The sequence below is a fragment of the Aythya marila genome, assembly GCF_965140915.1.
Source record: "Aythya marila genome assembly, contig: HAP1_HAP1_SCAFFOLD_164, whole genome shotgun sequence".
NCBI classification, from domain to species: domain Eukaryota; kingdom Metazoa; phylum Chordata; class Aves; order Anseriformes; family Anatidae; genus Aythya; species Aythya marila.
The window spans coordinates 269,354-291,999 of record NW_028137167.1 but is presented as its reverse complement, the minus strand read 5'-3'; the positions used below and the strand labels follow the sequence as shown (position 1 = coordinate 291,999).

General features: G+C 54.3%; 1 protein-coding gene across 1 annotated transcript in view; it reads right to left on the bottom strand.

Annotated features, from left to right (window-relative positions):
- LOC309891134 (ATPase family AAA domain-containing protein 2-like) overlaps positions 1-21,978 on the bottom strand; it is a gene marked incomplete at both ends in the record, with an annotated part of 89,740 nt that extends 67,762 nt beyond the window's left edge. Inside the window, one exon of the mRNA XM_082785519.1 lies at positions 21,779-21,978. Within this exon, the coding sequence (XP_082641645.1) occupies positions 21,779-21,978 (200 nt within the window). The remainder of the gene's footprint in view (positions 1-21,778) is intronic.
- Positions 21,979-22,646: the final 668 nt, after the last annotated feature.

Below are 22,646 nucleotides of genomic sequence, written 5' to 3'. Positions count from 1 at the left end.
CCCATTTACAATATTATCATTTCAAAACAGCAGCCCCCTTGCCTCAGCACCTGGAAAGGGGATCAAGCCAGTCACTGAGTTGCCTACCAAGTGCTGGACAGTTCCAGAAGGAGCTCTTCCCTGTGACAGGTTCCTCCAAAGCTTTACACTCTACTGGGGACAGGAAAGAAATAAAAATAAGAATTTCAAAACCCCGTATCTGTAAGCTTTCAAGATTCGACAGACCTCCTCAAGCACACCGTTCAAGCGCTATGCGAGCAGCTGCTCGCAAGCAGCTCTACTCTCCTCCCCCCCAAATCTGCCAAACACCACAGAGATGACTGTGCCAGCTGCCCTTCAGTACGTGCCCAGAGGCAGACCGGATGTCTTTGCCAAAACAGCCCGGACAATGTATTAGTACACCCATGGACATTAGCTACCATCACTAACTGCCAGGCAGGACAGCTCCAGACCAAACACATACACACAGGCACGCCACAAACACTACAAACAAAACACACAACACAACGCACAAGAAAAAGCGACCCCCAGAGGGAAGCCCTATGGCAACAGCAAGTCAGAACAGGTGCTCTGTAGCAGACCCAAGGAGAGACTCAAATATCATGACAGGAGACTGGAAGCAACTGCCAGAACTGGGATGATGGAGGCCTAAAAAGCCTGCCTTCAAGACAAGAGACCAGAAGGATGGGGAGTGAAAACCCCTGAAGAAGACACTTAGGAAATCAATTCCAAAGCAAGAGCTCCTGATGCGGCCCAGATGACTTCTTCAAGAGTGAGGATGGAAATAGATGTGATCTCAAACAGAATACAATGCACAAGACCTGAAACAGATCTGCACTTCAAGCAGCAACTGCAAGACAAGAAGTGCTTGGATCAGAGTCATGATGACAAAACAAGCATTGAGGCCCTTCAGCACCGCTATCAAGTCGCATGTCTAGTCAGTCCAGTGTAAAAAGCTAGAAGGATATCAAGACCCAAGAAGCACAGAACAGACATTGCAGAAGCAACACTACAGGACAGACGAACAGAAGGAAACTGTCATGCCTGGCACACGCACTCAACCTACAAAATAATCCCGCTGCTTCTATTAGCCTGGTGACCCAGCCACAAGCAGCCTGAACATGACCCAGCCTGAACTACCCTCACAGTGGCACCAAGTATATTCAGCCAGCTGGCTCCACGCTGCTCTGACTCCCAGCTCCCATTAGCCACCCCAGATATGCAAATACCAGGTGCCCCCCAACTTAGCTCTCAGGTTGCTGGATGGTAAAGTCCCTCCGCCTCAAGAAACGCACAGGCACCGATTGTCATCTTAGTCAAGTGCCAGGCTCATCATCAGCTGCAAAAACAGACTACCAGCATTCACTAGCACTCCGGCCATGATGCCCACCTTCTCCACAATGCTGACTACTTCTGATGTTACATACGATTGTGCTCATGTGTTCCTCTCCAAATCCAAACTCCAACAGTGCAGCCAGTATCATCCACACCAACTGGGAAAACAAAGGGATTAAATGATCACTGTGTTCACAAGAAGTCACCCAATGGTGTTTTTTTGTTGTTGTTGTTGTTTGTGTGTGTGTTTTTCTTTGTTTTTTTTTTTTGTTGTTTTTTTTTTTTTGAAATCTGCTTTAGCTCAACAGCATGCAGACTGCAGACAAGAGAACTGGGGTGTTTCTAGAAGGAACAATCCCCATGCTTTTGGTGCAGCTTTGAATATTAAAAGGACAATACCGCCCAGCAAGTAAATGGAACTTGCTTAACTGGAAATAGCTCAAACATTTTTTTATGTAGAAAGAAACATCTAGGTGCAGAACAGATTATACGCCAAAGCAATCAAACACCAAACAATCTTTCCTTCGCTTCGGATAAGGGATGACCAGGCTGACAACACTCACCTTCCCTCAGAGCTTCGTAACATGAAGATTTCCCTTCCCTGTCCACGACTGCACAAAGCACCTGCAAAGACAAGAGAAAAGCACACTCTGAGGCACCTCATAGCCACAGCGTACCTGCTGCAATACCTCTCTCTTCCCAGCTCTGTTACTTCAGCTGCTCACCAGCTCTAACTGAGATTCTTCGCTCACAGCGCCACTGCAAACTCTGCCTGGGCCACACAACACACCAAAAAGACATGCACACACACATGCCAAAAAGACATGCACACACAGCAGCCCTGGCAGGGGTAATCACAGACTTACCCTTTGCGGATGAAAAAGGTGACTCTGATACAACTGTGCTCAATCTCTTGGTAATGCTGCATCTACACTGTCAAGCCATATGTAGTATGCAATCAAGCGGGTGTAACTCTCCAGAGGACTAAAACAAGTGGTTTTATACCTCTAGAGATTAAAATATAGCTCAAAAACAGGAGCATATGCCACCATCCCAAAAAAAAAGTGAGCCAGCAGCCTCTACTAAATATCTCTCTATTTCAAGCACTTAGAAATCTAGAATTCCAACCACTTAGAAATCCAGGAATTCATAGACTCCAACCTGCCTAAAGAACCCTGCAACTGACTGAAGGAAAAACAAAGCACTGACCCCAAAGAGCAGCCCAGGCAGAGGGAGCTCTCTGATGCCATACCTGGGGCTCATATACCTTTTGGCCCCGCCCAGCACCCAAACCAAACCATCTGGGAAAGGGGAGGGGCAAAGCACAACAAAGTAGGAATAGAGCAAGAAAAGCAGCTGTTGTTTTTTTTTATTTCTTTTTTAAAATAAACTGTACCTCAAAAGCATGCAGAGAGCAGACAAGATATCTCTGGTGATTCTAGAAGCACGAATCCCCTTTTGCTTTTTCTGCAGGTTTTAATAAGGGATTTACAGTATCACCAAGCTAGTAACTGAAACTTTCTCAACTGGAATTAGTTCAAACAGGCTCATCCCCATCTGTAAACGCAGAGAACCAGCATTCACTAGCATGCCAGCCCTAATACCCACCTACTCCACAACGGTGACTACTACTGATGGAACATACAGTTGTGAAATACCTCTCCGTTCCCAGCTCCTTTACCTCACCTGCTCAGCAGCTCCACCTGAGAAACGTGCCCGGGCGGCGCCGCGCCGCAACGTGCCCGGGCGGCGCCGCGCCGCAACGTGCCCGGGCGGCGCCGCGCCGCAACGTGCCCGGGCGGCGCCGCGCCGCAACGTGCCCGGGCGGCGCCGCGCCGCAACGTGCCCGGGCGGCGCCGCGCCGCAACGTGCCCGGGCGGCGCCGCGCCGCAACGTGCCCGGGCGGCGCCGCGCCGCAACGTGCCCGGGCGGCGCCGCGCCGCAACGTGCCCGGGCGGCGCCGCGCCGCAACGTGCCCGGGCGGCGCCGCGCCGCAACGTGCCCGGGCGGCGCCGCGCCGCAACGTGCCCGGGCGGCGCCGCGCCGCAACGTGCCCGGGCGGCGCCGCGCCGCAACGTGCCCGGGCGGCGCCGCGCCGCAACGTGCCCGGGCGGCGCCGCGCCGCAACGTGCCCGGGCGGCGCCGCGCCGCAACGTGCCCGGGCGGCGCCGCGCCGCAACGTGCCCGGGCGGCGCCGCGCCGCAACGTGCCCGGGCGGCGCCGCGCCGCAACGTGCCCGGGCGGCGCCGCGCCGCAACGTGCCCGGGCGGCGCCGCGCCGCAACGTGCCCGGGCGGCGCCGCGCCGCAACGTGCCCGGGCGGCGCCGCGCCGCAACGTGCCCGGGCGGCGCCGCGCCGCAACGTGCCCGGGCGGCGCCGCGCCGCAACGTGCCCGGGCGGCGCCGCGCCGCAACGTGCCCGGGCGGCGCCGCGCCGCAACGTGCCCGGGCGGCGCCGCGCCGCAACGTGCCCGGGCGGCGCCGCGCCGCAACGTGCCCGGGCGGCGCCGCGCCGCAACGTGCCCGGGCGGCGCCGCGCCGCAACGTGCCCGGGCGGCGCCGCGCCGCAACGTGCCCGGGCGGCGCCGCGCCGCAACGTGCCCGGGCGGCGCCGCGCCGCAACGTGCCCGGGCGGCGCCGCGCCGCAACGTGCCCGGGCGGCGCCGCGCCGCAACGTGCCCGGGCGGCGCCGCGCCGCAACGTGCCCGGGCGGCGCCGCGCCGCAACGTGCCCGGGCGGCGCCGCGCCGCAACGTGCCCGGGCGGCGCCGCGCCGCAACGTGCCCGGGCGGCGCCGCGCCGCAACGTGCCCGGGCGGCGCCGCGCCGCAACGTGCCCGGGCGGCGCCGCGCCGCAACGTGCCCGGGCGGCGCCGCGCCGCAACGTGCCCGGGCGGCGCCGCGCCGCAACGTGCCCGGGCGGCGCCGCGCCGCAACGTGCCCGGGCGGCGCCGCGCCGCAACGTGCCCGGGCGGCGCCGCGCCGCAACGTGCCCGGGCGGCGCCGCGCCGCAACGTGCCCGGGCGGCGCCGCGCCGCAACGTGCCCGGGCGGCGCCGCGCCGCAACGTGCCCGGGCGGCGCCGCGCCGCAACGTGCCCGGGCGGCGCCGCGCCGCAACGTGCCCGGGCGGCGCCGCGCCGCAACGTGCCCGGGCGGCGCCGCGCCGCAACGTGCCCGGGCGGCGCCGCGCCGCAACGTGCCCGGGCGGCGCCGCGCCGCAACGTGCCCGGGCGGCGCCGCGCCGCAACGTGCCCGGGCGGCGCCGCGCCGCAACGTGCCCGGGCGGCGCCGCGCCGCAACGTGCCCGGGCGGCGCCGCGCCGCAACGTGCCCGGGCGGCGCCGCGCCGCAACGTGCCCGGGCGGCGCCGCGCCGCAACGTGCCCGGGCGGCGCCGCGCCGCAACGTGCCCGGGCGGCGCCGCGCCGCAACGTGCCCGGGCGGCGCCGCGCCGCAACGTGCCCGGGCGGCGCCGCGCCGCAACGTGCCCGGGCGGCGCCGCGCCGCAACGTGCCCGGGCGGCGCCGCGCCGCAACGTGCCCGGGCGGCGCCGCGCCGCAACGTGCCCGGGCGGCGCCGCGCCGCAACGTGCCCGGGCGGCGCCGCGCCGCAACGTGCCCGGGCGGCGCCGCGCCGCAACGTGCCCGGGCGGCGCCGCGCCGCAACGTGCCCGGGCGGCGCCGCGCCGCAACGTGCCCGGGCGGCGCCGCGCCGCAACGTGCCCGGGCGGCGCCGCGCCGCAACGTGCCCGGGCGGCGCCGCGCCGCAACGTGCCCGGGCGGCGCCGCGCCGCAACGTGCCCGGGCGGCGCCGCGCCGCAACGTGCCCGGGCGGCGCCGCGCCGCAACGTGCCCGGGCGGCGCCGCGCCGCAACGTGCCCGGGCGGCGCCGCGCCGCAACGTGCCCGGGCGGCGCCGCGCCGCAACGTGCCCGGGCGGCGCCGCGCCGCAACGTGCCCGGGCGGCGCCGCGCCGCAACGTGCCCGGGCGGCGCCGCGCCGCAACGTGCCCGGGCGGCGCCGCGCCGCAACGTGCCCGGGCGGCGCCGCGCCGCAACGTGCCCGGGCGGCGCCGCGCCGCAACGTGCCCGGGCGGCGCCGCGCCGCAACGTGCCCGGGCGGCGCCGCGCCGCAACGTGCCCGGGCGGCGCCGCGCCGCAACGTGCCCGGGCGGCGCCGCGCCGCAACGTGCCCGGGCGGCGCCGCGCCGCAACGTGCCCGGGCGGCGCCGCGCCGCAACGTGCCCGGGCGGCGCCGCGCCGCAACGTGCCCGGGCGGCGCCGCGCCGCAACGTGCCCGGGCGGCGCCGCGCCGCAACGTGCCCGGGCGGCGCCGCGCCGCAACGTGCCCGGGCGGCGCCGCGCCGCAACGTGCCCGGGCGGCGCCGCGCCGCAACGTGCCCGGGCGGCGCCGCGCCGCAACGTGCCCGGGCGGCGCCGCGCCGCAACGTGCCCGGGCGGCGCCGCGCCGCAACGTGCCCTGCTCACTCTCTAGGCACTACTGCACTTATGCGGTCAAGAAACTGTACCCCACGGTTTCCCAAAACCAACGTACCTGACAACCCCTCATAAAAGAACATCGAATATGTGAATTCCCAGCACTTAAAGCCTAGAAGGCTGCAAGATCTAAAGACTCAACCCACAAGCAAACCCACAAGCAAAAGATCCAAAAATATAACAAACTGTCCCTAGACCTGAAACAGACTACCCCTTACATGCCCACTGCTGCCTTTTTCATATACATGCTCACATAGGGAGCCTCCATGATACATTTCTCCTAAACCATGCTCCATCACTTTTCCACCAACGTTGTGGCTTTGGTAAGATTTGACATATAGGCAAAGACTCACAGAAAGCCCCGTAATTCTGCAAAAATCATAAGGGACCCAGAACCACAAAGCAAACACACAAAGTAACATCACCATACTATCTGTAACACTGCTATAACAATTACTCACCTGAGGAAGAGCTGCATGCAATAGAAGCACCTACTACTAGATTGCTTTACTGTGACAGATCCTGCCAGTTGCCACCTAGAAAAGACATGCGTACCCTTTTCTACTTGAAAATGCATCAGTCCATAGACTGACCCACCTAAAGAACCCTGCAACTGACTGAAGGAAAAACAAAGCACTTACCCCAAAGAGCAGCCCAGGCAGAAGGAGCTCTCTGATGGCATACCTGCAACTCAGTTACCATTAGGTCCCACCTGGAACCTGAAGCCAATCACCTGGGAAAATACAAAAAAAAAAAAAAAAACAGAAAGAGGGGGAGTAGTAGCTGTGGTTTCTTTACTTATTTATATGACTTAGCGCAACAGAATGCAGAGTGCAGACAAGAGAACTGGGGTGTTTCTAGAAGCAGACTAACACAGTCCAACAAAAAACTCAGAGCCCCCACTGACATCCACTCACCATCATGCCTCATTCACGTTTCCGTGCCTATGCCCTGAGCTACAAAAAACAAAGAGAGAAGGTCATATCCACGATGTACATGCAAGCAGTATAGCTCCTTACAGAAAACTCAAACACAGAGACCAGAGCTAGAAGAAAAAATAAATAAATAAACACCCTAAAGTCAACAAATGCCAAAAGGCCATGAATGCACAGCAGCTCCAACAGAGGTAGCCACAGAATTACCCTTTGCAGATGAAAAAGGTGATCCTGCTCAGTCTCTTGGTAATACTGCACCTACGTGGTTGAGCCTCTTGTACCATGCAATCAAGCTGGTTTTAGTCCTCTGGAGAGTTACACATGTGGGTGTATACATCTAGAGATTAACATTTAGATCAAAAACAGAAGAGTATCCCCCCACCCCAAAAAACAGTGAGCCAGCAGCCTCTACTTAATATTCCTCTATTAAGTGAATTCCAAGCACTTAAAATCCAGAAATCCATAGACTCCAGCCTGCCTAAACAACCCTGCAACTGACTGAAGGAAAAACAAAGCACTTACTGCAAGGAGCAGCCCAGGCAGAATGAGCTCTCTAATGCCATGCCTGGGGCTCATATACCTTTTGGCCCCGCCCAGCACCCAAACCCAATCAAGTGGTAAAGGGGAGGGGCAAAGCACAAGAAAGTAGGAAGAGAGCAGGCACAGCAGCAGCTGTGATGTTTTTTTGTTTGTTTGTTTTTTGTTTCTTTTTTTAAATCTGCCATCAGGGAGTGTGAGCGAGAGATAGACTTCTGGAGTAACTCCCTGCAGGGCCTCAAGGGGAGGTACCGAGGTGAGACTCCTCAAATGGGGGTGGACCCCCTGCCCTGTAGCCGTCGGGCAGAGGGAGGGGATCTGGGAGCTGAGGAGGAATGGAAACAGGTCCCTGCTCGACATCGCCGGTGACGCCCTCTCCTTCCAGCCCCGCATTCCCAGGTGCCCTTATACAATAGGTTTGAGGCCCTGGAGCTCGACAGACCAGTAGCTGAGGAAGAGGTAGCAAGTGCTCCCAGGAGGATGCCTAGGGCGAGGAGGTCGACTCCACGCCTCAGGACTGCCTCCACCAAGAAAGACAGGAGGGTTATAGTTGTTGGAGACTCGATTCTTAGGGGAACAGAGGGCCCTATTTGTCGGCCTGACCCTACTCGTAGGGAAGTCTGCTGCCTCCCTGGGGTCAGGGTCAGGGACGTTGCCAGGAAGCTTCCCAACCTGGTACGCCCCTCTGACTATTACCCTCTTTTGATAGTCCAGGCGGGCAGTGACAACATCGAAGAGAGAAGCCTCAAGGCTATCAAAAGAGACTTTAGGGGACTGGGTCGGTTAGTGGATGGAGCGGAAGTGCAGGTGGTGTTTTCGTCCATCCCTATGGTGGCAGGGAGGGGTTCAGAGAGGACACGGAAAGCCCACCTGTTAAACACGTGGCTCCGGGGCTGGTGCCAACGCAGAAATCTTGTTTTTTTTGATCATGGGGCACTTTACTCAGCACCTGGCCTGATGGCCGCAGACGGGTCCCTATCTTTTAGGGGAAAAAGGATCCTGGGCCAGGAGCTGGCAGGGCTCATTGAGAGGGCTTTAAACTAGGTAGGAAGGGGAATGGGCTGAAGCTAAGATTGTTGGGGCTGTGCCAGGGGGAACAATGGCAAGGCCGGAGGATAAGGCAATGGCCCAGCTGAAGTGCATCTACACCAATGCACGTAGCATGGGTAACAAACAGGAGGAGCTGGAAGCCATCGTGTAGCAGGCAGGCTATGACTTGGTTGCCATCACGGAGACGTGGTGGGACCAGTCTCATGACTGGAGTACTGCAATGCCTGGCTATAAGCTCTTTAGAAGGGACAGGCAGCACAGAAGGGGTGGTGGTGTGGCTCTCTATATTAGAGAGTCTTTCGAGGTTGTAGAACTCGAGGCTGGGAATGACAAGGTCGAGTCCCTTTGGGTTAGGATCGGCAGGGACAACAAGGCTAGTGTCCTGGTCGGGGTCTGCTATAGACCGCCAAACCAGGATGAGGAGACGGATGAGGAATTCTACAGGCAGCTGACAGAAGTTGCAAAATTGTCAGCTCTTGTACTCATGGGGGACTTCAACTTCCCTGACGTGTCCTGGAAGCACAACACAGCCCTGAGAAAGCAGTCTAGGAGGTTTCTGGAGAGCGTGGAAGATAGCTTCCTGACGCAGCTGGTTAGTGAACCTACTAGGGGTGGTGCCCCGCTAGACCTTCTCTTCACAAACAGAGAAGGACTGGTGGAGGATGTGATTGTCGGGAGCTGTCTTGGGCAGAGTGACCACGAAATGGTGCAGTTCACTATTCTAGGCGAGGCCAGGAAGGGGACCAGTAAAACCGCTGTATTGGACTTTTGGAGGGCTGACTTTGAGCTGCTCAGGACACTAGTTGGTGGAGTCCCTTGGGAGGCGGTTCTGAAGGGCAGAGGGGTCCAGGAAGGCTGGGCGCTCTTCAAGATGGAAATCTTAATGGCGCAAAACGGTCTGTCCCCACGTGCCCAAAGACGAGCTGGCGGGGAAGAAGACCAGCCTGGCTCAACAGAGAATTGTGGCTTGATCTTAGGAGAAAAAAGAGGGTTTATAATCTTTGGAAAAGTGGGCAGGCCACTAGGGACGACTTTAAGGATGTAGTGAGGCTGTGCAGGGACAAAATTAGGAAGGCCAAAGCTCATCTGGAGCTCAATCTGGCTACTGCCGTTAAAGATAACAAAAAACGTTTCTATAAATACATCAACACAAAAAGGAGGACTAAGGAGAATCTCCATCCTTTACTGGATGCGGGGGGAAACTTAGTTACAAGAGATGAGGAAAAGGCGGAGGTGCTCAATGCCTTCTTTGCCTCAGTCTTTAGCGGCAATACCGGTTGTTCTCTGGATACTCAGTACCCTGAGCTGGTGGAAGGGGATGGGGAGCAGGATGTGGCCCTCACTATCCATGAAGAACTGGTTGGTGACCTGCTACGGCACTTGGATGTGCACAAGTCGATGGGGCCGGATGGGATCCAGCCAAGGGTACTGAGAGAACTGGCAGAGGAGCTGGCCAAGCCACTATCCATCATTTATCAGCAGTCCTGGCGATCGGGGGAGGTCCCAGTTGACTGGCAGCTAGCAAATGTGACACCCATCTACAAGAAGGGCCGGAGGACAGACCCGGGAAACTACAGGCCTGTCAGTTTGACCTCAGTGCCAGGGAAGCTCATGGAGCAGATCCTCCTGAGATTCATCATGCAGCACTTGCAGGGCAAGCAGGCGATCAGGCCCAGTCAGCATGGGTTTATGAAAGGCAGATCCTGCTTGATGAACCTGATCTCCTTCTATGACAAAGTGACGCGCTGGGTGGATGAGGGAAAGGCTGTGGATGTGGTCTACCTTGACTTCAGCAAGGCTTTTGACACCGTCTCCCACAGCATTCTCCTCAAGAAACTGACTGCTCTTGGCTTGGACTGGCGCACGCTTCGTTGGGTTAGAAACTGGCTGGATAGCCGGGCCCAAAGAGTCGTGGTGAATGGAGTCAAGTCCAGTTGGAGGCCAGTCACTAGTGGCGTTCCCCAGGGCTCGGTGCTGGGGCCGGTCCTCTTTAATATCCTCATCGATGATCTGGACGAGGGCATCGAGTGCACCCTCAGTAAGTTTGCAGATGACACCAAGTTAGGTGCGTGTGTCGATCTGCTTGAGGGTAGGAAAGCTCTGCAGGAGGATCTGGATAGGCTGCACCGATGGGCTGAGGTCAACTGCATGAAGTTCAACAAGGCCAAGTGCCGGGTCCTGCACCTGGGGCACAATAACCCCAAAACCTGTCTTATTAAACTGTCTTTATCTCAACTCACGGGCTTCACTTTCCATTTCTCTCCCCCGTCCCAGAGAGGGAGGGGGGAGGGTGAGCGAACGGCTGCGTGGTATTTAGCTGCCAGCCGGGTTAAACCACGACAGTCTTTTTGGCGCCCAACGTGGGGCTCGAAAGGTTGAGATAACGGCAGATCTGACCAGAGTGTGTTAAAACAAAATTGGTATAAGTATTAGACCTGCTTAATAGTCACTTGTCATAATGCTGATTGCTTTAATCTCAACTGTGCTGCGCCTGTTTTCCAAATTGAGTATTATAGCACGTTATTTTCCGTATGTGCTCTCTGTCATGTTGTTTATCCTCTCCGGGCCCTGGTTTCAGACCATTATGGTACTGTGTGTTGTATCAGTGGCTTATGAGATGATGAAATATCTGGCCATGACTCTAACCTGGTATTTGTACTCAGTAACATCTTCGATTCTGTACTTTGGAAACTGTATTTTGGAAACTATTAGCAATTGTATCTGTTGCCTTTTTTCATTAGGGAGTCAATCTGTGGAGGGGAAAGGGGAAGATAATTTTTCTTACTTGATCACTCTCCCTTTCTCCTTCACCACCCCTGTACCCTCCTTGATCACTCTCCCTTCCTCCTTCACCACCCTCTTATCCTCCGAGTTTATTACAATAGCTCTCCAAGATATTGAATATTTCTGGAATACTCAGAATACCATAGTCTTGTTGTTCTGCCTCATGAATGCACTTCAGATTCTGCTTAAAGTTAAACAACTACTTATGAAGCTCATCCGGAGATCTGCCCGGAGGCAGTATAGTTGTGGGTGGCAGGGAGTATGGGTGGATATGGGCAGGCATCTAGAGCAGTTAGCACCCCCAGTGTGTTGGAAATTCACCCCTGAACAATGGCAAAATCCTCAAAAACTGGCAGAATGCTTGAAAAAAAGGTGTAATGATTCTGGCAGTTCCAAAGTAACACAAATCATTGTAACGTGCTGGGGCCTGGCTCATGCCTATCGAGCTGCCATTGATACTGCTGTCAACTTAGTGACAGACCCTGCGGCCACTCCAAACCCTGTGACAGATCCAACGGCCACTGTGACCCCTACGGTGGATTCTGCAGCCGCTCCAGTCCCAGCTCCTGCAGCCGCTCCAGTCCCAGCTCCTGCAGCCGCTCCAGCTCCAGCTCCTGCAGCCGCTCCAGTCCCAGCTCCTGCAGCCGCTCCAGCCCCAGCTCCTGCAGCCGCTCCAGCCCCAGCTCCTGCAGCCGCTCCAGTCCCAGCTCCTGCAGCCGCTCCAGTCCCAGCTCCTGCAGCCGCTCCAGTCCCAGCTCCTGCAGCCGCTCCAGCTCCAGCTCCTGCAGCTGCTCCAGTCCCAGTTCCTGCAGTCGCTCCAGTTCCAGCTCCGGCCGCTACTCCAGTCCCAGTTCCTGCAACTGCTCCAGTCCCAGCTCCTGAAGCTGCTCCAGCTCCAGCTCCTGAAGCCGCTCCAGCTCCAGCTCCTGCAGCTGCTCCAGTCCCAGTTCCTGCAGTCGCTCCAGTTCCAGCTCCGGCCGCTACTCCAGTCCCAGTTCCTGCAACTGCTCCAGTCCCAGCTCCTGAAGCCGCTCCAGCTCCAGCTCCTGAAGCCGCTCCAGCTCCAGCTCCTACTGCTGCTCCAGTCCCAGCTCCTGCAACTGCTCCAGCTCCAGCTCCAGCTCCTGTAGCCGCTACAGCTCCGGTTCCTGCAACTGCTCCAGCTCCTGTAGCCGCTCCAGCTCCTGTGGCCGTGTCAGAGAAACGAGCTGTAGCAGTGCAAGTTGACCCTGCAGAGGGCATTCCAACCCCTGTGGCAGACCCTGTAACAAAGTCAGAGAAACGAGCAGTAGCAGTGCAAGCTGCCCCTGTAGAGAAGGTGAAAATATGGTATAGAAATTCAAGTCGTTTAGAACGCAGAGAGTCTTCTGCCAATCCAGGTAAGGCTTCTGCCAAAACTAAGTATAGAGATGACGAAGATGATGACGACGCTGGGCCGTCAAGGATTCAGGAGGAGGAAGATGAGGATGCCGAAAGAGCAACAGTAACTACCCGAAGCCTAAACGAGCGCGAGCTACGAGATGTGCGAAAAGATTTTGGTCGCTGTATAGGTGAGCAGCTTGTCACCTGGCTGCTCCGGTGCTGGGACTCTGGAGCCAATTGTGTGGAATTAGACGGCAGGGAAGCCAAGCGGCTGGGATCCCTTGCTCGAGACGCCGGCATTGACAAAGCAATTGCAGATGGAGCACGACCCACCAGCCTCTGGAGGCGTCTCCTCTCAGCTGTGAGGGAAAGGTATCCCTTCAAGGAAGATATTTTATGTCTACCAGGCAAGTGGACCACTATGGAGAAGGGAATCCAGTACCTGAGGGAATTAGCCGTACGGGAAGTGATTTATGAGGATCCAGACCTCAAACAAACATCCACAGATCCAGATGAAGTCAAGTGTACACGACCCATGTGGCGGAAGTTTGTACGGAGTGCACCATCATCATATGCCAGCTCATTGGCAATAATGGCCTGGAAAGAGGATGAGGAACCCACAGTGGGTGAAGCGGCTAAACAACTCCGGCAGTACGAAGAAAGTCTCTCCTCTTCCTTACAGGCCTGCGTCTCAGCTGTGGAGAAACTTTCTGAAAAGGTTCACCAACTTGAAGAGAATCTATTGTCCTCCCCACCTGAACCAACCAGTGCCCACCGACCAAAGGAGAACACTTGGGAGAAACTTTCTGAAAAGGTTCACCAACTTGAAGAGAGATTATTCTCCTTCGCACCTGTACAAAGCAGTGTCTCAGCTGTCAGGGGTAGGCGTTCACCCACACAAGGAAGACGATATGGTGGGTACTCACCCCGTGCCACCCTGTGGTTTTACTTACGAGACCATGGAGAGGACATGAGAAAGTGGGATGGAAAATCTACCGCGACCCTAGAGGCACGGGTACGTGAGTTGCAAAAGAAAACAATCAGGAAAAAGGGATTCTCCGAAAAGTTTGCTGCTCCAACTTCCAGCAGACAGTCCTTCAAACACAGAAACGAGGAAGATTCTGACCAGGATTAGGGGGGCCCTGCCTCCAGCCAGGGGGAGGAAAGGGACAATCGAGTTTATTGGACTGTGTGGATTCGATGGCCTGGCACATCACGCGCACAGAAGTATAAGGCTTTAGTAGACACCGGTGCACAATGTACTATAATGCCATCGAGCTATAAAGGACCAGAGCCCATCTATATTTGTGGAGTGACAGGGGGATCTCAGCAGTTGACTGTATTGGAGGCTGAAGTGAGTCTGACTGGGAATGAGTGGGAAAAGCACCGCATTGTGACTGGTCCGGATGCTCCATGTATCCTTGGCATAGACTATCTTAGAAGAGGATGTTGCAAGGACCCAAAAGGGTTCCGGTGGGCTTTTGGTATTGCTGCCTTAGAGACAGAGGGCATTAAACAATTATCTACCTTGCCTGGTCTCTCAGAGGACCCCTCTGTTGTGGGGTTGCTGAGGGTCGAAGAACAGCAAGTGCCAATTGCTACCACAACTGTGCACCGGCGGCAATATCGCACCAACCGAGACTCCCTGATTCCCATCCATAAGCTAATTCGTCAATTGGAGAGCCAAGGAGTGATCAGCAAGACTCATTCACCTTTCAATAGTCCCATATGGCCAGTGCGAAAGTCTAATGGCGAGTGGAGACTAACAGTGGACTATCGCGGCCTGAACGAAGTCACGCCACCACTGAGTGCTGCAGTGCCGGACATGCTGGAACTTCAGTATGAACTTGAATCGAAGGCAGCCAAGTGGTACGCCACAATTGATATCGCTAATGCATTTTTCTCCATCCCTCTAGCAGCAGAGTGCAGGCCACAATTTGCCTTCACTTGGAGGGGAGTCCAATATACTTGGAATCGGCTGCCCCAGGGGTGGAAACACAGCCCTACCATTTGCCATGGGCTGATCCAGTCTGCACTAGAGCAGGGGGAAGCTCCTGAACACCTGCAGTACATCGATGACATTATTGTGTGGGGTGACACAGCAGAGGAAGTTTTCGAGAAAGGGAAGAAAATAGTCCAAATCCTTCTGAAAGCCGGTTTTGCCATAAAACAAAATAAAGTCAAAGGACCTGCACGGGAGATCCAGTTTTTAGGAATAAAATGGCAAGATGGACGTCGTCAAATCCCAATGGATGTGATCAACAAAATAACAGCTATGTCTCCACCAACTAACAAAAAAGAAACACAGACTTTCCTAGGTGTTGTGGGGTTTTGGAGAATGCACATCCCAAATTACAGTCTGATTGTAAACCCACTCTACCAAGTAACTCGTAAGAAGAATGAGTTTGAATGGGGCCCTGAACAACGACAAGCCTTTGAACAAATCAAGCAGGAAATAGTCCATGCAGTAGCCCTTGGGCCAGTTCGAACAGGACCAGATGTAAAGAATGTGCTCTACACTGCAGCCGGGGAGAACGGCCCCACCTGGAGCCTCTGGCAGAAAGAACCTGGGGAAACTCGAGGTCGGCCTCTGGGGTTTTGGAGTCGGGGATACAGAGGATCTGAGGCCCGCTATACTCCAACTGAAAAGGAGATATTGGCAGCATATGAAGGAGTTCGATCTGCTTCGGAGGTGGTCGGTACTGAAGCGCAGCTCCTCCTAGCACCCCGATTACCGGTACTAGGCTGGATGTTCAAGGGAAGGGTCCCCTCTACGCATCATGCAACTGATGCTACATGGAGCAAGTGGGTTGCACTGATTACTCAGCGGGCTCGAATAGGAAACCCCAGTCGCCCAGGAATATTGGAAGTGATCATGGACTGGCCAGAAGGCAAATACTTTGGGATATCATCAGAGGAGGAGGTGGGTCGTGCTGAAGAAGCCCCACTGTACAACCAGTTGCCAGAGAATGAAAAGAAATATGCCCTGTTCACTGATGGGTCCTGTCGTATTGTGGGAAAGCATCGGAGATGGAAGGCTGCTGTATGGAGTCCTACGCGGCGAGTTGCAGAAGCTGCTGAGGGAGAAGGTGAATCGAGTCAGTTTGCAGAAGTGAAAGCCATTCAGCTGGCTTTAGACATTGCTGAACGAGAAAAATGGCCAGTTCTCTATCTCTACACCGATTCATGGATGGTAGCAAATGCCCTGTGGGGATGGTTACAGCAATGGAAGCAAAACAACTGGCAGCGTAGGGGCAAACCTATCTGGGCTGCTGCATTGTGGCAAGATATTGCTGCTCGGGTAGAGAACCTGGCTGTGAAAGTACGCCACGTAGATGCTCATGTGCCCAAGAATCGGGCTACTGAAGAACATCAAAACAACCAGCAGGTGGATCAGGCTGCTAAGATTGAAGTAGCTCAGGTGGACCTGGATTGGCAGCATAAAGGTGAATTATTTATAGCCCGATGGGCCCATGACACCTCAGGCCATCAAGGTAGAGATGCAACATACAGATGGGCTCGTGATCGAGGGGTGGACTTGACCATGGACGCTATAGCACAGGTTATTCATGACTGTGAAACATGTGCTGCAATCAAGCAAGCCAAACGGTCAAAGCCTCTTTGGTATGGAGGACGATGGCTGAAATATAAATATGGAGAGGCCTGGCAGATTGATTACATCACACTCCCTCAAACTCGCAATGGCAAGCGCCACGTACTTACAATGGTGGAAGCAACCACCGGATGGCTGGAAACATATCCTGTGCCTCATGCTACCGCCCGGAACACCATCCTGGGCCTTGAAAAGCAAGTCCTATGGCGACATGGCACCCCAGAAAGAATAGAATCAGACAATGGGACTCACTTCCGAAACAACCTTATAGACACTTGGGCCAAAGAACATGGTATTGAATGGGTGTATCACATCCCCTATCATGCACCAGCCTCCGGGAAAGTTGAACGATACAATGGCCTGTTAAAGACTACCTTGAAAGCAATGGGCGCTGGGACGTTCAAAAACTGGGATACGCATTTGGCAAAGGCCACCTGGTTAGTCAATACTAGGGGATCTACCAACCGAGCTGGACCTGCCCAATCAAACCTGTTACGTACTGTAGATGGGGATAAAGTTCCTGTAGTGCATGTAAAAAATATGCTGGGTAAAACAGTCTGGGCTACTCCTGCCTCAGGAAAAGGCAAACCTATTCGTGGAATTGTTTTCGCTCAGGGACCTGGATATACTTGGTGGGTGATGCAAAAGAACGGAGAGGTCCGGTGTGTACCTCAAGGAGATTTAATACTGGGTGAGAATAGCCCATGAACTGAATTGCACCATGTTAAATAGTATATTATACTGTATGTTATCACTACCATGATTACTATAGGTGACTAATTAGAATGTATGGAAAAGAGTGTAACCTGAGCATGACATAAATGGTATGGAATAAGGGGTGGATAGATGTCCTGGTTTCAGTTAGCACAGAATTAATTTTCTTCCTAGTAGCTGGTGGAATGCTGTGTTTTGGCTTAGAATGAGAAGAATGCTGATAACACCCCGATGCTTTAATTGTTGCAGAGCAGTGCTTATACTAAGCCAAGGACATCTCAGCCTTTGCTCTGTCCTGCCAACGGGCAGGCTGGGGGGTGCAGTAAGAGCTGGGAGGGGACAGACCCAGGACAGGTGACCCAAACTAGCCAAAGGGGTATTCCATACCATCTGACGTCATGCTAAACAATATATAGGGGTGGCTAGCCGGGGGGAGGGGGCCGGACTGCTCGGGGTTAAGCTGGGCATCGGTCAGCGGGTGGTGAGCAATTGCATTGTGCATCACTTGTTTGTACATATTATTAGTAGTAGTACTATTATCATCATTGTATTATTATTATTATTATTATTATTATTATTATTTTCCTGTCTTATTAAACTGTCTTTATCTCAACTCACGGGCTTCACTTTCCATTTCTCTCCCCCGTCCCAGAGAGGGAGGGGGGAGGGTGAGCGAACGGCTGCGTGGTATTTAGCTGCCAGCCGGGTTAAACCACGACACCAGACCTCCTTAGGAGACCCTCTGGATCAATATCAAAGGAAGAGGGCAGGGAATTGAAATAAATCAATAAAGAATCCAGCTTGAAGGGAAAGCTCCCTTATTATCAACTGCTCATTGAAATGTGCCTCATTCACTAGCTTTCTGAAATCTCCCCAATTAGACGTAAAAGCTCTGAAGCCTTGAAGGAACTGCTGGGCAGAAAGAGGACACAGGAGGGCTCTCTGCATTGTGCCGAGCCCCAGGGTGTATTTGGCGCTGAGTCCATGCACCTCTGATGCTGAGAGGAGATAGCGCAGGCTGTTCAAGAGGTTAAGGCCAGGAGAAATGCTGAAGGTTCTGGGAGTGTTAATTGGTCCCACTGGGGGCCATTACCACCACAGCTCCCCCATGGACTTGTTAGCAAAGGAAAGGGGAGGCAGTGATGATAGGCAGGCAAAGGCAAAGTAAAGGTGGCCCTGATGGCAAGGAAACCTTGATGTGTTTTATCAAAGCAAGCACCAAGGCCTGACACCCAGCTCTGGGAAGAGTGCTTCTGTCCCTCACGCTGCTCTTCAAGGGGCAGTGGGATCTGGGGTGTGTGATGGCAACTAAAGGACAACAGTACAACTCCAGTGCACAGGACTGCAAAGAGGCCACATGGTTCCAGTGCCAGGAGCACAATGTGTCGTCTCATAGGCCCCAGTGGCAGAGACAACAGCCAGAGCCACGGGGACAAAGACTTCTGCTGTGTCAGGGCCTTCCAGCCCTGTCAGTGCCCTTGGACATCTCCCCACAGGTTGTCCTATCCTGTCCCATGCCTGAACCATTTTCCCTGCAGCCTGGAGACATCCAACCTGCTTCCCCACCACAGCATCTCCCTACCCATACTAGGGACTCCTTGTGCTCACTGCCTCTGACTTGAAACACAAGCCATGGGCTGAAGCAGACTCCCTCTGAGTCACCACAGCACTGCCCTTGGAGTGGCATTTCTTTCTCCTCATCACCACTCTGGACCTCCAAAACAGCCAAACTATGGTGGATGGATTTCCTTTCTCATGCTCTTTACCCTTACCCAAAATGTGCCATCATCTCTGAAAGCAGATTTCCATCTGTCAGGAACTCCTACAAGGGTGCCCTGAGCCTGTTCTTCACCAGGCCTACGAAGCGCAGGGCTCTCAGCAACAACACACATGACCCCTAGCCCTGTCTTGGCACACCTCCTCTGAACCGTCTCCATTCCTCCCTAGTCCTTCAGAAAAGGAGCCTCACACTTGGAAGCCCTCTTCCAGTTATGGCCACACCAGTGTGGAGTCATGGAAGATGAGAAGTCCCTCGCCCAGGTGGACACACTCCACATGCTCCACATTGGAGCATCCCAATGTGGATGTGACCATATCCGTGTATACACTGCTGGCTCATATGGCATCCCTGGTTGTGCCCAAGCTCTCTCCTCCTGGTTGCTCTTCCTGCAGTCTGGTCTAAGCCTGCTGTGATGTATGGAGCTGTGCTGCCCCTGATGCAGAGCAGAGCATCACAAGATGGGAAAGAGAGGCTCTCTTCTCCTTGGAAAACAGAATGAGATTTATTCACCAAATCCCAGCGTTTCACAAGGTCATCTGCAAGGAACACTTACAGTTGATGGACAAGTCTCAGGTTAGGAACCATGTAAAGAAACTGGGAACTGTGAGCATGGTAGCCCCGAGCCCTGCCTGCCCTCCTCCTGCCACGCTCCATCAGGCGGCTGCAGCAGAGGGGACCCACAGCCAGCCCCTGGCTGGGCTCTGCCAGCCACCTCTCCAGTGCCATCCCTGCTGCCTTAGGGTGCTCTGTGAGGTGCTGGGTGACCTCACAAGGCCTGCTGGCCAGCACATCTTCTGCAGGGCAACCAGCAATGCAGCAGGGGCCTCACCACAGCCCTTCCATTCCCCTCTCTCCCCTCATCCTCGGCCTTGTCTCTGCTGGCACAAGCAGCCTTGGGAGGGGCTTCCTGGCCTCCCATTGATACTGAGCTGAAAGGAGAAATAGTTTCTTCCTTGACAGAACAATGGCTTCAAATTTGAAAAGCTTCATTAGGAGATAGGTGAAACCTTTTCTAGGTTTTGTTAGAAAGAAGGAAGTTCAGAAACATTCACCCCTGATGTTACTTTAGTCACTAATTAGTCAGCTTTATCTATAAGAGCCTACAGACTTGTATCTCAGAATGAGGGCAAGGTGACCCAGGCCTAGAGCATGTGTCAGAAGATTAGGTGAGAAACTCATGCTATATATATCCTTGGATGTGTAACCACCTAAGCTTTGTATGCATGCCTGAGATGAAAGAATAAGAGAAGAAAGATTTCGATGGCTTGAGCATGGACAAGAACTGGATTCAACTAATGAACATAGTGAGGAAGACTACCGATGACCACCAGAGACCCCTGAAAGACAGGGGAAACAAATGTGCATGTGTCAGCGACACTTACTGATTTTAATGAGTTACAGGAAGTAGTATGAATATGTTTTGGGGAAATGTGATTAACATGTATGTTTTGCTTGTATATAATCCCTATAGCTCAAACAGTTCTGTAAGCACTGGAGTGATCCCCTGTGCGTCCAGGACCTCAATAAAAGAACACCTGCTTTCTAAAACTCCAAACTGAGTCTTAGAGAGTTACTTTGACTGGCTTTTATAGTATCACCCTCGCCTCCTGCCAGCTGCTGCCCTCTGAGGATCCTGCTGTGAAATACGTTCATCTGATTCATGTCAGTATGGAACAATGCTAGGGCCGCATGGTATGATGAATGTGACCTTCTGTCTTACATACCCTTGTATAACCACAAGTCTAAGAAAACCAGAGTGGTTAATGTATATAGTTCTTGTATCTTGCAAAGGAATGTTTTAGCAATTTGTGTCAATAGAGAGCTTGAAGGGAAATGTATTTGTAGGCTTTTCCTTGGAGTCTCTGATATCTGGGGGGTTCAGAATAACTGCTAACTATTATGACTATTGCATGGGACACTATGCAAGTCTCTGATATCTGACCAGGAGATTAAGGAGCAGGGGAGAGCTGAAGAACAACTAAAAGACAAAGCTTGCAGGGGACACTGCACAAGTCTCTGACATACAGCCAAGTTGGACAAAGGAGAAGGACAAGAGGGAGGAAGACTATGAGCCTTCAGCATGAGAGAACCACAGAGACCCTCAGAGGGACCACCAGATACGCATGCTCCAGTAGGAGGGTTTGGATTCCAGAAACTAATTATAATAACCCTGTGGTTTTTTTTGAAGTAGTAATGAATATGTATCAGCCTAGGAGCATAAAAATCATCCGCTTGATGTAACTGGTGTGCGTCTTGGTGGAGCAGAGACTCCCGGCGCACCCAGTGCTGCTTGCTTACCTGTATTCATTTAATAAATTGTAAACTTTGATTATTGTCCTATTTTGAAGACTGAGCCATTTATTACACTGGTACAAACGTGGCCCCACACCAACAGCACTGTTCATGCTGCCTTTGCTGCCTTGCCTTGTCCTCTCCCTCGACTCCTTGTCTTTTCCAGGCCACACATTCCACACCCAAACGCATCCCTTTGCTGTGGCCACCCTCTCCCCTGCCCAGTGGGATGGCAGAACCAGGGCAGGACATGGTAGAGTTAGGCTGTGTAGCACCCATGCAGAGCACTTGTGGCAAAGTGGGAGCTGAGATTGGGTGGTGCAGAGGAGGCCCCATGCAGGAAAGATGAGGTTAAACAGCAGCTTTGCAGTGTGTGTGGGGGGGGGCTGGTGTCCATCGTGGTTTGGCATGGGAGGCTTCTGGCCATGAAGGGGCAAGGGATGGGTTGACACAACTTCTCTGGGCAACCTGTTCCATTGACCACCACCCCCAAAGGAAAGAATGTCTTCCTTATACCTAATTTTAAAGCACCCTCTTTTAGGCCCCCTTTAGGTACTGGAAGGCTGCTATAGAGAACCAGCTTTCTCAGCCAGTCTTCACTGAAAAGTTGCCCCAGACTCTCTATCTTGTTTTTGGCCTCTTCTAGACTTTTTCTAATAATTCTAATGCTTCCATGTCCTTCTAGAGTTTGGGGTCCCAGAACTGAATGCAGTACTGAAAAGCAGAGCTGAGGGAGAGAATCAACTCTGTCAACCTTTGGGCCAAACTTGATTGATGCCACCCAGAATGCAGTTGGCTTTCTGGGCTGCAAACTCACATTGCCAGCACAGGTTGAGCTTCTCATCCACCAGTACCCCAAGTCCTTCTCCTCAGAGCTGCTCTCTACTCATTCTCCACCCTGCCCCAATCCAGCTGCAGGACCTTGCACTTGGCCTTTGTGAACCTCATGAGGTTCCCACAGGAAAATCTCTCAATCCGGTCCGGGTCCATCTGCATATCATCCTTTCCCTCCAGTGTATTGACTGCACCACCCAGATTGGTGTCATCAGCATACTCACTGAGACTGCACTCAGTCACACTGTCCATGTCACTGACAAAGTGTTAAACAGTGCTGGCCCCAATACTGACTCCTGAGGAACATCACTCTTTACTGACCTCCACTTGGACATTGAGCTGTAGACTCCAGCTCCTTGAGGGTGACCATCCAGACAATTCCTCACCCACCAGGTGATCCATCCATCACACCCATGTCTCTTCAATTGAGAGACAAGGCTATTGTGTGGGACAGAGTCAAATGATTTGCACAAGTCAAAGTTCACGATGTGAGGTGCTCTTCCCCTCTCCACCAATGCTGTAAACCCATCGTAGAAGGCCACCAGGTTTGTCAGGTACAATCTGCCCTGTGTGAAGCCATGTTGGCTGTCACCAACAGCCATCAGTTTGCTGTCACCACCAGTCCAAAAGGCAGAGTAGAATGATATGTCAGAGAGAAGCATTTGCAATGAACCTGTGCAAGGATGGTGACAAAAATCTCATGGGAACACTGGGGGTAATTACTGGAGTTCTACACAGAGAAATGTCAAGGCTTTGTGAGGTGCCCATATCTGAGCTGGCCTCGTGCACTGCTCATCCACACTGGGCTGTTCAGAGACACCAGTCCCTGCCTTACACATACACAGTGCACTGCAGCACTTGAAGGGTCCCTCTGGCTCCTGCAGCCACTGCCAGAGGCTGGGAGGCACCTCAGCCCTGTG